Source organism: Strongylocentrotus purpuratus, unplaced genomic scaffold (genome assembly GCF_000002235.5).
Source record: "Strongylocentrotus purpuratus isolate Spur 01 unplaced genomic scaffold, Spur_5.0 spur5_scaffold_10, whole genome shotgun sequence".
Lineage (NCBI taxonomy): Eukaryota > Metazoa > Echinodermata > Echinoidea > Camarodonta > Strongylocentrotidae > Strongylocentrotus > Strongylocentrotus purpuratus.
This window is the reverse complement of record NW_022145595.1, coordinates 12,250,738-12,265,154: the sequence shown is the minus strand read 5'-3', so window position 1 is coordinate 12,265,154 and position 14,417 is coordinate 12,250,738. Positions and strand designations below refer to the sequence as shown.

Below are 14,417 nucleotides of genomic sequence, written 5' to 3'. Positions count from 1 at the left end.
GGACAATTTTCTAGAAGAATCTTCTCCCCCCTCCCTTTTTTTTTGTTAGGGGGGGGGGGGGGCTTTGGAGGCTTCGGAGGAGGCTTGGGGTCCTTAAATTCATTTTCTACATGTGATTCATATATAATCTAGAGTAGAAAGAAGGCCTGAGCCCCAGACCCCCCCCCCCCCTGAACTGCTGTGAAAGGGTCATGTTTCCAATGCTTGTCCAAAAGAATGCAGAAGAAAAAAAATAGTTAGAGAAATTGAAATTGATCATACAGAAAAGCAAATGAAGTCTTTTAAAATGAGTTTTAATCACTTGGAGGGACCGCAAAAAAAGAGCGGTTTCTGATGTATTCTTCGGAACATTTGATCCCGAACCACAGACCGATTTTTAATTGATTTAAAAAAAACACCACCGTATGCGGTTATGAAAGCAAAACTGTAAGACTCTATAAACTCGTATTAAATTTCAGCTGCCATAACATAACGTATAACCTGTACTATAAGATGATTGATAGTCATGTTAATGATACATTATTATACTTTATACAACACCTACGTGAATCCCTGTCATTTGATTGGAGGATTGTTGGTCACATGATATTCAATAGATGGTATATTGCACGGTCGTGCATTTTTGGTTATATGCGCCGTGCATTTTTGGTTATATGCAGACTGCGTACCTCTCTGCCGTGCGCGCGCGTATCCCTGCGTGTATCTGACGCGAAGGCAATCTGAATGTAATCGAGAAGGCTTGAATCCAACTTTAATTTATCTTTTATAAGGAGTAAAGCATAATTTGTTGATTGACGTTCTATTAGATCTTCTTCGATGTTGTATAAAACAAATAATGAATGTTATTCATTCGTTCAATGGTGCGAATATTTTCATTCGTTGAAAGATTAACATTAATTCTATTCAACTCAGCTGACGCCTCGTTGAATAGAATGTTAATCTTTCAACTCATGAAAATATTCGCACTATTGAACTCATAACCATTCATTATTTGTATACTATTGCTCTACAACAACAGTGCTTCCTCTCTTTAGCGGAGCGAAAGATTATACTCTATAAATAATCATAATGATAATAATGATTATAATAACAATAATAATATTGATTGTTTGCCAAAAGAAGTCTAATCAGCTCTAATGTCTGTGTTCTCTTCTTCCTGCAATTATTATCACCCTGAACAATTACCAGGAACCCATCTACACCTGGGTGGAGAGTGGCAAACGTAGATTAAGTTGCCCAATTAAGGGCGTTGTGCCGGTCTGGGATTCGAACCAATCCTTGGATTTCTGTTGAATGAACCACTGCACCACAACACCCCTAAAAAGCTGAGGCTTACAATGGGGATTGATTTTAGAGAGAACGGTAAAGAGTAATGGAATAGTATTAGCCAGACAGAATCCTCGTCACTTAAAGATAAACTCCAGTACTGGTAAAAAAAAAAAAAATTATTCTCACAGAATCAAACGGAACTTACACTGAATGTTCAAGATTACAAATAAATGACATGTGCCAAACAATTTTGGAAGAAAATGTATACTGGCTGAGTAATGAGCATAGAAAGACAAGGAAATCAAGGTAGTACTAGCCCCGACACCATGTGTGTTGTCCCATATATAGCTTTCTATGTGAGTGCTTGTTATACCCTTTTCACATCTACCAAATATTGCTTAACCCCGGGAAATAGGTGGGGCTAAGGGGGCTCTTAGCCCCACCAATTCCTTCCTTAGCCCCACCAATTACCCGGGGTAATTTTAGCCGGCTTTCTGTTCACATTACGTTTTGCCAAAGTGGGCTAACCCCACAAATAGTACGGGACTATCTGGCCCTGCAAAATAGCAGGGTTAGCCGGGCAATTGCGGGGTTAGCCGGGCAATTGTGGTGCTAAGCTGCGTAGTGTGAATCCGAACCGGGCTAAGGAGAAGCGGGGCTAAGCAACAGCCAATCACAGACAGCGTGGTCGTGTGGTCGTGAATTTGCATTTATCGCGCGCTATGCATGCAGTTCACGTTACGCATGCATGCAGTTCACGTTACGCATGCATGCTCTCTGTATTGACGTTTAGTCTTTTACGAGGCAGAGGTCATTATGAAAAAATCTTTATTATAAAATTGATTTAAAAAAATAGTGAAAGAACATGTAGCTCATAATTTTTTATTGCATTTATCATTATCAGTCATATTTACGTAGGTAAATTTATCAAGTGAATTGGATGAAAAATGGGTAATTGATTTGTATCGGTAAAATAATAAAGGGAAAACGCTTTGCGCGGTAGCAAAAGCATTAATATTCATGAGCTATCGAATAGTCCGGGGCTAAGGCGAACGTAGTGTGAATCGCGTGAAATTTCTTAACCCCGGCTAAGCACATAGTCCGGGGTTAAGAAAATAGATGTGAACAGCAAAAAAAATAGTATGGGGTTAAGGATAGTATGGGGTTAAGGATAGTCCGGGGTTAAGAAAAATAGATGTGAAAAGGGTAATACTTTACCAAGACTCGGTCAAATTTATTATGATTTTGATGACTCCAGAACCTTGCAGTGCACACCAATACTTATATGCTACATGATCAACTGTTTCTGATCCTTTCCACACCTTTTCTTTCACAATGCAATCGCATTACCAGTACTAAAGTTTATCTTTAATTGTCTAGGCGTCTTAGTAGTGTGTTAACACTTGACTAATGGGATGCGAAGGTCGCGGGTTCGAGCCACGGCACGCTACTATAATGTCCGTTGGCAAGACATTAACCGTCATTTTCCACTCTCCACCCAGGTTTTAAATTGATACCTGGTAGGAATAAATTCCGTGCATGACGTGAGCTCGTAAATCACTAGGTAACCTAGAGCCGGAATAAAATTGGAGCGCCTTGGATACTTTGTATATATAGGGCCTATAATAGGGGCATGTATAGCGCTTTAGAAGAATTCCTCTTTGTAATCATTATCATTTTATTGTTAAGAAATATCCCATTATTTTATTTATTAACTGAACCCATGTTATGGTAGAGTTTCATGATCAGCATATATATCAATGTTGCTTATACGTATTATACAGGCCAACGGGTACAGACAGGAGGTTATTGCGCTTCTAGGTGACTGCAATACAATCAGAACGATTTTATTAATTCAAAAATGCTTTATTTTTCAACATTTATTGACATGCAATCCCCTACCATTCCAATTTTGTCAGTCAAATATGGTAAGAAAAGATGTTTCACTGCGATTTGAATAGTCAAGTTCAGTCTACCGAAATTGGGTCTGACAATACAGACAACGGAATAATGACGCACGTTTCTAAATTTAGAATCGGGGGTTTCCATCGGAGACCTCTTGGAGCGTGTTCTTGCTAAGAAAAACAATCCTGTATTACCAGGCCTGTGGTTTGATTTTTTTTCATGTTGTATCGGAATTCTCCTTATGACTGTATGTTGGGGATTTTGGGGATGGTTGGGGATTACGACCGTGCTTAGGTCCACATTTGGGGGATATGACCATGCTTAGGTCCTCATTTACACGCATGTCACAACTACATTGTACATTTATCTCTCTCAATAGGTTAATCTGTGTGGGCATCCAACACTCTTCGGACATGTTCGCAATCATGTAAATTAAAGGTACTATGTCCCTTTTGCAGCCAACATCAAATTCTGTAGAGCTCTGCAGGAATTATGAATATGTCATGTCTGTCCTATCTGTGAAATTTAAACATTAGCAGTGTCCTAGTATTCAAATTATGCAAGGAAACCCGTTTACTTTCTAGACTTCACTGTCAGACCAGGGCATGTTTGAGTGAGTGACTGACTGGTAATAACATACATAAAATGAGCTGTAACAGGTACATGAGCATTTGTCTACATCAATAACCTAATACTTGTAATGGCCAAAATTAAACTGATTGAATCTTTGTGCAACACAAAGCGTACGACCATTCGGCCAGTAATAATAAGGTCTAAAAATTAGACTATTACTTAGGTGATTGCATTCACTAAAGTCGATTCGACAGCTAATGGTCGCTATTTTACCACTAAAAGCCATTTTTAAGCCCTTTGATTTTGAGGGAAGTTCTAAATTACTGATGTCTTTTCAAATGCCGTTGGAGTTTAACCTCTTCATTATTTTGGCCTGTAAATGGGACATACTACCTTTAAAAGATGAATGCCAAAGCCGCACCTGTTCTCCCGACACTCACTTCTTTCTTACCAGAGGAAGTTAGATCCCATAGAACAACTCAAAACACAACTCAAAACGAATGATTATCTAACATTTGACTTTCACTACCTATAGATTATCTGATGAGCTATTTTTAAAAATGAAACTTGCATATTCATTTCCGTCGCGTCTTGATCTAAAGTTTTGGAAAACGGGGCGTTATATGTGCAGATTCCGGGCTAACTCTGACCAAAGACAACTCGGCCCAGCTGCAAAAACGGTCAGTTTTTGACATTCTACCCTAACGGTAACCCTAACCCTAAACCTGCAAAATCTGACCATTTTTGCAGCTGGGCCGAGTTGACTTTGGTCCGAGTTAGCCCGACTCCATTCATACATGTATATTAAAGGTAATACAAAGTTTTGGTATGGGTCATGAATTTGGTTCAAATTAACATATTGGAAGCATATGCGACCCTACAATATTCAGTGATCGTCGTCCCGGTTGAAATCCAGTCTAAAGTGATGAAATTGTAAATAACAAACTCTCTATGTTGTATAGCACCCTCTCAAGGTCAATATATTAATTTAGCTGTAAAACAATTTTTCTTGACTACGATCGACCAATTTGCTATTCCCGTTTGGAAATTATATATCACAACTGCATATTCTGAGATTTTCATGGTCGCAGCTACCATCGTATGGCCGTAGGCGCTATTTGAAATTTATCCAAATTTACCGGGAGCACCGGTAAATTTTTATATTCAATTTTTCTCGAAAGCAGAAGTGTTTTAGAGGCTAAATTTGTTGGTGCTTATAATACATCCATAGGGGCATCCAAATATAACAAAATTGTAAACAATCACTATCCACCCAATTTTCAAAATTTACCAAAACTTTGTAATACCTTTAAACTGCAGTCAAGAACATGAAGCCAACACAAAAACAAAGATACCCAACAATTCTTGATCTTGTAAATCAGTCATTTACTTTTAATAAATCCTTTTATTTCCAGGTAAAATCACATCGCTCAAAATGAATGTGGTAATCTTCTATCAAAGACACGTAGGTTTGCAGATCAAGCAAAAAAATTAAAATGACACCAGATCAAATGGACTTATGATATATGCTGAAGATTTGTCTCTAAGATGACATCGTAAGAAAATGGCATGATAATGACGACATAATAACTTCAAATATTCAGGTCTGATGGTCCAGTTATAAAGACTTGTCTGAAAGATAACATGCCAGGTTTCTGAATTACAATAAAGATGTATTCAAAACTAAAAACTAAAAGAAATGCAATATATCTAGAGTTGAAAGATTTGAAGAAAAAAGGCAATAAAAAGGCCTCCAGTATGTAATTATGTGAGTAGCTATGAAAAGATTTTTTGTGGGATCCAAAACTGAAAGAAAAATATTGCTACTCTCATTATTATTTGTTGTTTTTAGCAAGTTCCCTTGTTATTCATCCTTATATGACATTAGGAAGCATCGTTTCTTAAATCCCGCTTGCACCAGTTTGGCCAGAAGGGATTAGACCTTCCTGCAAGGTCACTGACAGGTGGTTATTTCATCAAATCAGCTCTCAATTAACATAAGAAAAAGGGGATCATGGGGGACCAACAGGCACCGATTAGGCATTGTTTGCTATACAGTGCGACCCAGAAAAAACTAAACCGAGAATTATCAATGTTTTATCATAACTTAATCACAATTATAATTGATAAATGACACATATTTGTAAAGCTTAGAACTTCTCTTTCATTTGATGCAACTCATATGATGCATATTTCACGAATGAGTGATTAAAAGCAATTTGAATGAAGGAAACCAAAAAGTCATTTGGCGGGCGGTATCTGAATTTCGAAGAAAAATTCACATTTCTAGAAAGTTCAGTTTCTGACCTTCCATATGACACCTCAATCAGGAAAAATGAGCAAGGAATAACAAAGTACTGTTTGTTTAAAGTGATGCTTGCATTTCCATAATTTGATTTTTAAAGTTTGTTTTCACTGGCTGCCTGCCACAGCAACAAGCAGAATTGACAAAAGACTTAACTCCGTTTCATTTACAATCAGCCATGCATGAAGTCTGTCGTCTATGACGGGAGAATTCAAGGGATACAGCTCTTTCGTCGTGTTTAGGGAATGAACGCTATAATGGCCGAGTACTGTCGTGAAAATCCAACAGGACAGAGAAAATTCTGGTTCGCGCAGGAGCAGATTGTTTTTTACTCGCATTACCGTCGTCTTTGCCTTCCCTCGTGTTCGCGAAAGCGCGCTATTACCAATGAAAACATACTCAACCGGAAACCTCCAAGAAAAAAAAAATCTTAATTGAAGCTTAAATGTGAAATCTTGTGAAAGAATTTTAGAAAATGTACTCAAGGCAGAGATCCGACTAGTCTTTAATATATGTTGATCTGATCAAAGTCAAGATCTCATGCTTTGTGCAATTTTAGGTCCTCCTTCGAATCCATGTGGAAAAGAACTGGGTATCAGTATCAAACAATAAACAATAAATCATAACAATGTTTTGTTTGGAGACTAAAGGAAATCGTCTGCGTTTTTATGAACCACCCTATCCGCCATACATATCAATGTATGGGTTTGTCGGTTCATAATTTCGAAGACGAATCGATAGGAGTAACCAACGTTGCCAATTTGGCTATGATTGGGGATATATTCAATCCTCTTTTTACTTGATGAGTAAAAATGAAGCGATGAAGATGGAAAAAATCTGAGACTCTTTTATAAATCTTCCTCGCAGCCATAACTTGTGTCCGCCTGATATGAGAGAATGGAATTTATCTCTCTGGGCAAGGTTATAAACTTGGTCGCCAGCAGTCTCTGAAAGGTCTCTCCTCTAACGCTATACCGCCAATAATATCTTCCAACTATTCTTAAGAATGTCTACACTGAGTCTACATCTAGAACAGGCTGCTACACCCCCTAAGTGTGGTACATCTACCACGTTATCTTTCTGACGCTCCACCAGTTGGTGTGAAGTGTTCTCTAGAGTTTAATTGCCTGGTGTCATAAGCCCTATTCTATTGTAACCTTGGTGGCCAGCAGTCCTTGAAAGGTCTCTCCTCTGATGGTATACCTCCAATAATATCTTCCAACCATTCTTAAGAATGTCTACGCCGAGTGAACAGCTAGAAGAGGCTGCTACACCCTTAGGTGTGGTACATCTATCATGTTATCCTTCTATAGCTTCACCAGTTGGTGTGAAGTCTTCTCTAGAGTTTAAGTGTCTGGTGTCATAACCCTGTTCCGGGTAAATGTAACTCTGGATTGTCAAAGAGGAGATTCCTTCGAGGTGGATGAACTGGTTTGTCTGACGTGAGGGGATAAGGTTAAGGCAAATAAAGTTACGCTCCAAGTTATCATGTTGTAATTCTCCAGAATGTTTTGACTAAAATACAGTCAAACTTGTCTATAGCGACAGCCCAAGGGAAACACAAAAAGTGGTCTTTGTAGACAGGATCCTTTAGTACATGTTTCAATGAGAAACCTATTTCAAAGGAAACCAAAAATGTGGTCTTTGCAGACAGGTGGTCTTTGTAGACAGGTGGTCACTAAAGCAGGTTTGACTGTACCGTATATCATACACAAGAAAAATGATTATTGCTTTTATTTCCTGTTATCATTCCTTACTTTTTTGGTAGTCATTAAAAATGTAAGAACAGAAACCATGCTAATCATGTATTTCCATGATTCCAGATTGATAAAATATTTGAATTCATAGCTCAAGAAATTATTGATTAAATGAGTAGAAACAAAACATGACTTCTGACCTTACCCACTGATATTATGTATTGGGTTATGCACTGTTGACAAGTTTACCATGAGATGGCACTGTGCACTAAACAGTACGCTAGGGCAAAAAATTAATCAATTCATTATCACTTTAATTAAAGGTAAAGACCAGTTTTGGAAATGCCCCCCTTTTAAAAAAATGAAATGGAAGCTTGTATTACCAATCATGTGAAAGAATATGTTTGGACTAATACGTGATGATACAAATTTTGCCGAGAAACCGCATACTAATTGATATATTAGGTAAATTATTATATCTGATTGGACCTGATAGATATTGCGCACATGTCGCGCACGTGTCGCTTAGTTCCATATACATCTTTCTGTGTACAGTGCTTGTAACTTTACCAAGACTCAGTGGGCCAAATTTCTTATCATTTTGATGATTCCAGAACCTTGCAGCACACTCCAATACTTATATGCTAGATGATCAACCTTTTCTGATCGATTTCACAATGTTTTCTTTCACAATGCACTCGCATGACCAGAACTGCTCTTTATCTTTAAAGGTTGTTAACCCATCACCTATGGGGCTCAGATGACTCCTGTATTTAAAGCCTATTAAAACAAGACAATTCATCAGCCAACAGGTTAATGTAAAGGATATTTGTGTAGTAGTTTGAAGATGCCTGTTCCTACATTCATCGGGATACCCATGATGATGCATTCACTCACACCTGCAAGAAATGAAAAACATTAGAATGCAATCAAATATATACCCATGATGATGCATTCACTCACGCCTACAAGAAATGAAGATCATTAGAATGCAATCAAATATATACTCATGATGATGCATTCACTCACACCTACAAGAAATGAAAAACATTAGAATGCAATCAAATATATACCCACGATGGTGCATTCACTTACACCTACAAAAATGAAAAACATTAGAATGCAATCAAATATATATCCATGATGATGCATTCACTCACACCTACAAGAAATGAAAAAATATTAGAATGCAATCAAATATATATCCATGATGATGCATTCACTCACACCTACAAGAAATGAAAAACATTAGAATGCAATGAAATATATACCATGATGAAGCAATCACTCACGCCTACAGGAAATGAAAAACATTACAATGCAATCAAATATATACTCATGATGATGCATTCATTCACAACTACAAGATATGAAAATCATTAGAATGTAATCAAATCAAATTTTCACTGCTCATGTTCTGCTTCTAAACAAACCAAATAAATTTGGTGGACTTCCTCTGTAATAGAAACCAGAAACTGCAAACAGGAAACTTTTGCAGCTCATCAAAATTCTCAAATTACACAGTATAGATTAATCTTCCACAGTGGAAACAGTTAAATAACCTTTAACCTTAGATATCTATCTCATGATGATTGCAATTTGGCACAGGGAGATGATTTGTATGGCATATAAAGAGTTCAAAGTATAACCTCTCTCTATCTGGCAAAATCTTTAAAATCATAGTAAAACATTGAGATTTCTGAATCGATAAAATGCTTAAATTCTCACCGCAGATGGCATCTTTCTGACCAAAGTAGGCTGCTTCAAAGAGGTGATCAGAGGTTCGTTCAAACTAGAGAATAGAAAAAGAAATGATCATAGATAAACAGACATTTATTGGCTCTGAAATTTTCATTTCTTTGGGACTTTCTAGTTCTTGGCCCTTTTTTATTTGTATGGGAATCGGAAATGTCTTTGCCACATATACCCATGGCAAGTGTTGCCCTCTGCAGCAAAATACCGCAGCGGTGATAGCGAGAAAAATGTAAAAATATATTTAATGATGCTCATCAAATAGCAGAGATTTTCATCTATATCACTAAAATACTAACACAGAATATTTATGATTAAATTGTTCACAACTTTTTGTTTGAATTGGGATTTATTTGCAATTATTCAACAAGATAGCAACTACTTCCGAAAAAAACCAACCTAAGGCAATTTTAATGGCCTTGTGCATCACCTTTTGAAATAACATGATTTTTATGGGACATAGGGTTGGGTATTGAAATCGCCCTAGAGTTATTTTGTTTAAATATTTGCTATCGGGATATTACCATTTTGGGGGGAAAATTGAACAGATTGTGATGTTGTGTGTATACTTACAGATGCTAACATGAGCACACTCTCCTTCATCTTAGCTAGACCGAAGCGAGTTATACCAAGAACTTCACCCTGGAGGGGAAACAAAACAAGATGGAAAAAATGAACAGAATGGGTCTGCGGTTGTATTGATATTGATAGAACCGTTAAATTCCACTACACAATATCATTACACAGATAGTTCTATCTTGAATGGCTACAACATGTTTTTATTTTGTTTCCCTTCGTGAGAATAACATATTTTGCACCGATTGACAAATGTTTGTTTTGTGCTACACAATCGCTTAGCAAAATATCCCATTTCCGGTCTTGATTAGCTCCATGGCAACCCTTTAATCATTGGTTTTTATAGAGTAATCTTGCACTGGCAACACTTAAGTAATCTTGAAACCTTTGGTAACGCAACCCCATGATAAATAAAATAAGGCACAGGCCCCCCCCCCCCCCCCCCATCACTCAGTGTTAATCAGGATACGTGTATGCATATTCCCTCCTGGAGTGGGGCGGAAGGGGGGAGGGGGGGGGCACAGGGAAATATATTGTGTGGCATATCATGAGTTAAGTTATCTTGTTTCTTAGGTGTACACTATGGAAACGACAAAGTGAAGTAAAACCACTCAATTCAACATCACAATTCTCTCCTTCATAATTCATAATTTAGCAACACTTTCTTTACTTATCATTGAAAATATGACAAAAAGTAACAAACAAAATCTTACCTTGTACGTCATAAGATCACCAAGTAACATAACATGTCGATGGTCAATACTCATTCCATGACTAACCATTGTGTACTCTATCTCACTCATGATACACCGCCTGATAATACAAACATACAGAGACAAAAAGTTAATAAAATTCACACAAATATATTACTGCTACTACAACATTCAAGCAATTTCTTTCTACCGGGTACCCATTTATTACAGCTGGGTGGAGATTGGCAGTTGTGGATTTATGCCTTGCCAAAGGACATTAGTGCCATTACGAGGATTTGAACCCTGTACCTTGTGCTTCATAGTCCCAAGGAATTATCCACTACCCCACAACATTCATTACAGGTCTCTCTCGCATATTATTGTATCTACAAAATAATCTTCTCTGTATGGTATCCTCCAAATAATCTTCCCTATGAACACATAACTATTCACAAAACATGCTGATAATATTTCTCAAATAGAATCTCAATCATTAATCTACGTTTGCCACATTTGCCAAGTACATGGGTACCTTGCATGAAGAAATTTATCATTATTATCATCATATATTTTTTTATATCATCATCATCATCATCATCATCATTATCATTATCATTATCAATATTATCACTGTTATCATTATTATAATTTTCATTATAATCATTATCATCGTCATTGTCAACGTTATCTTTGTCGTTTTCGTTGTCGTCGTCGTCATCATCATCATCATCATTCATGACAGAGTTAAAGATCGGGACAAGGGTTAATGATAGAATTGCAGAGGGCTGAGTGCATACCTAGCTGCTTCAATGCCTAACGTCTTCTCCATCTCAACAGTGTTGTTAGACGTAGTATGTGTTCCTTTCACACCTGTAAAAAAAAAATCAAATAATGTAACAAATACAGTCAAACCTCCTTTTAACAGTGACCACCTGCATAGAAAGACCACCTGCATAAAAAGACCACCTGTCTAGATAGAATACACTGTTGGTATCCCTTGAATATGGTTTCTCATAGAAAAATGTACTAAAGGAGCCTGTACAATAAGACCACCCGTCTATGAAGACTACTTTCTTGTCTCCCTTGAGTGGTCTTTATATACAGGTTTCATTGTAGCACTAACACATCATCAACTCGTGTTAGATAGGACTACTGCAGCAGCCATTGGATGAGACCCCACAATGTAATTCAATGCACAGCTCCTTGCCTACATTACAAATATTTATGGCATGTCCTACCAACAACACATAATATATACAATTCGTATTCTGACTATTGAAATACAATTATTCGTAACAGATGAATGAAATAATTTGAAACGGTGACCATATGGTTGGAATACTCCCCCAGCGAGTGGAGAAGGTGCACATTGTACGAGCGTGAATCCAATGATCGGGGCTGAAATATCTGCGAAGAGCTTAGAGACGGTATTTTGTATAAAGTGCTAAATAAATCCAGATTAATATTACTATTATCATCAATCCTTTCCATAGTATACAAATATACACTGTCTTGAGAGGTTCTTGTTGAAACTACCAGCAAGAGTTGACTCCAATAGTACTATTGGAGGCATCGAGGCCTCAAGTTTTAACCAGTACCTCGAAAAGGAGGCAGGGTATATTTGCTTAATATCCTGCATCAAAAATGTATTCTTCCAACCAAAAAAAAATTATTAAAATTAAAAACTGTCAACATTTTAATTTTTAATGAAATATATCAAATAGAACAAATTATCACCAAAAAAAATACATACAAAAACTGAACATTTTACAGTTGTTAAAAATTCTAGAATTATTATTTTTTTTAATTAAAAAAATCAACTCCCAAATATTACTCCCAAATAGGACTTTATCAGAGCAACCTTAAATAGTTGACATATTTCTGGTCATGTGAAGAGCTTTTAACCAATCAAAAACCAATAAATGTTTGATGCAGGATATAATAGTCCATTACAAAAGCTTCACCCAATTGTTTCAGAGAGAGGGAGAGAGACGTACCTCTTGTTGCGATGACTCCTTGTAGATTGTCCCCTTCCACCAGGAGCTTGTACTTGAGCTCGCCTGCCTTCTCATCTATGTGGATCACAGCTCGGCTCACGTTAGGGGATCCCTGCAATCAGATACAATCATATCAGTAAAAACAAATGAAGTTTCTGTTCTATCCTCCCTTCCTTTTTAATGATGAAGTGATCTTTAACCTTAGCTTTCACTCAATCTCTATCTCTTTCTCCCTCATTCCCTCCCTCCCTCTTCTCTTATTTCTCTACTCTCTTTCTCTTTCTCTCTCTTATGTTATCAAGTTATTTCAAACCTTTCTATTACACAGTTTACACTCTATATTCTTTCTGTCTGTCTCTACCCCTCCCTCTTTCTTCTCATCTATCTTTTCTCTTTCCGTTCTTCTTTCTCTTATGTTAGTTTATTTTTTAATTTACTTTATTCTTTTCTTTCTCTACCTTGTTGTCTGTTTTCTGTATTTTCTCATCTTCTCATTTGTCTATGGGGAGGCACGATAGCTCAGTCAGTAAGAGCGGTGGTCTTGTTATCCAGTGGCCCGGGTTCGAAACCAAGTCGAAGCGCTAGTGCCCTTTAGGTAAGGCATTAATCCTCATTACCAGGTCCCTCAGAGAGGATCTTAAGCCGTCGGTCTTCTGGTTGCTTATTAACAAGTAAAATAACCACCACTATCACTACTATCTCCACCTCCTCTCTTTTCTCTCTCTCACTATCTCCCCTTTTCTCTTTTTCTTTCTTTCATCCTCTCCTTTCTCTATTCTGTTTGTTATCTCTTTTCCATTCTTCCTCTTTTCAGCCTTTATCCCCTCTCTTTCACTCTGCATCTCTCCTCTGATTTCTTCTCTCTTATTTCACTTCCTTTACAGCCCCACCGCACTAGTTTGGCCAGAAGGGATTAGACCTTCCTGCATGGTCACTGACAGATGGTTATCTCATCAAATAAGCTCTCAAGTAACATAAGAAAAAGAGGATCTTGGGGGACCAATGGTCACCGATGAGGCATTGTTTGCTATATAGAGGGCGCAAGTAGCTATAAGTAGTGCAGTGGGGCTTTAAAACAAATATACGTTCTCTCTCTCTCTCTTCTTGTATTCAATCTATCCATCTCTCTATCTCACTTATGCTCCATCTTTCTTTCTCCCACTCCTACATCTCCCAACCTTCACTTGATGTTTAGAAAATCATGAAGACGCCTTGAAACGATGCCAACTTGAATGATTACTAATAGGCGAGAAAAATTATGTATTGTTTTTGCTGTATCTCTAAATTAAAAACCTACAATGCAAAGTCGGATTCCTGAACGAAAAATTGTTTGCATGTCATTACGAAATAAACAAAAGTATAGTCAATATAAATGCAGGACCTCTCATTTTTAACAAAGTGCAATACCATATTTTATTGATCTTCTTAATAATCATTGATTGTTCTAAGCTTTTCTTTACAAACATTTTTTATCTGTATATTTGAACAGTTGTCTTTTTAATCAGACCAGTATTTTTAATTTTCATGGTTTCATTGTACGATTATGTAGATATGTTTTGCGAATAGATATTCTTCTCTATTATATGTATCCTCGATAGTTGTAAACACGTACATTTCAGCTTTTTAGCTGCAACATGTGCATCATTGTATT

The 14,417-nt window shown here is 37.1% G+C and overlaps 1 protein-coding gene across 2 annotated transcripts in view; it reads right to left on the bottom strand.

The window, feature by feature from the left end:
* Positions 1–7,006: 7,006 nt before the first annotated feature.
* LOC576264 (DNA-directed RNA polymerase III subunit RPC1) overlaps positions 7,007–14,417 on the bottom strand; it is a 39,186-nt gene continuing 31,775 nt past the window's right edge. The window contains exons 32-38 of one of the 2 annotated variants that reach the window (XM_030979523.1): positions 12,767–12,878; positions 11,567–11,639; positions 10,791–10,890; positions 10,075–10,143; positions 9,478–9,541; positions 8,579–8,648; positions 7,007–7,494 (exon numbers count right to left, since the gene is read on the bottom strand). In XM_030979523.1, coding sequence (XP_030835383.1) covers positions 7,413–7,494; positions 8,579–8,648; positions 9,478–9,541; positions 10,075–10,143; positions 10,791–10,890; positions 11,567–11,639; positions 12,767–12,878 — 570 coding nt within the window. In that variant the 3' untranslated portion in view covers positions 7,007–7,412. Of the gene's footprint in view, positions 7,495–8,578; positions 8,649–8,863; positions 8,979–9,477; positions 9,542–10,074; positions 10,144–10,790; positions 10,891–11,566; positions 11,640–12,766; positions 12,879–14,417 lie in introns of those variants that run through there. The other variant, XM_030979524.1, reaches the window with a different exon arrangement.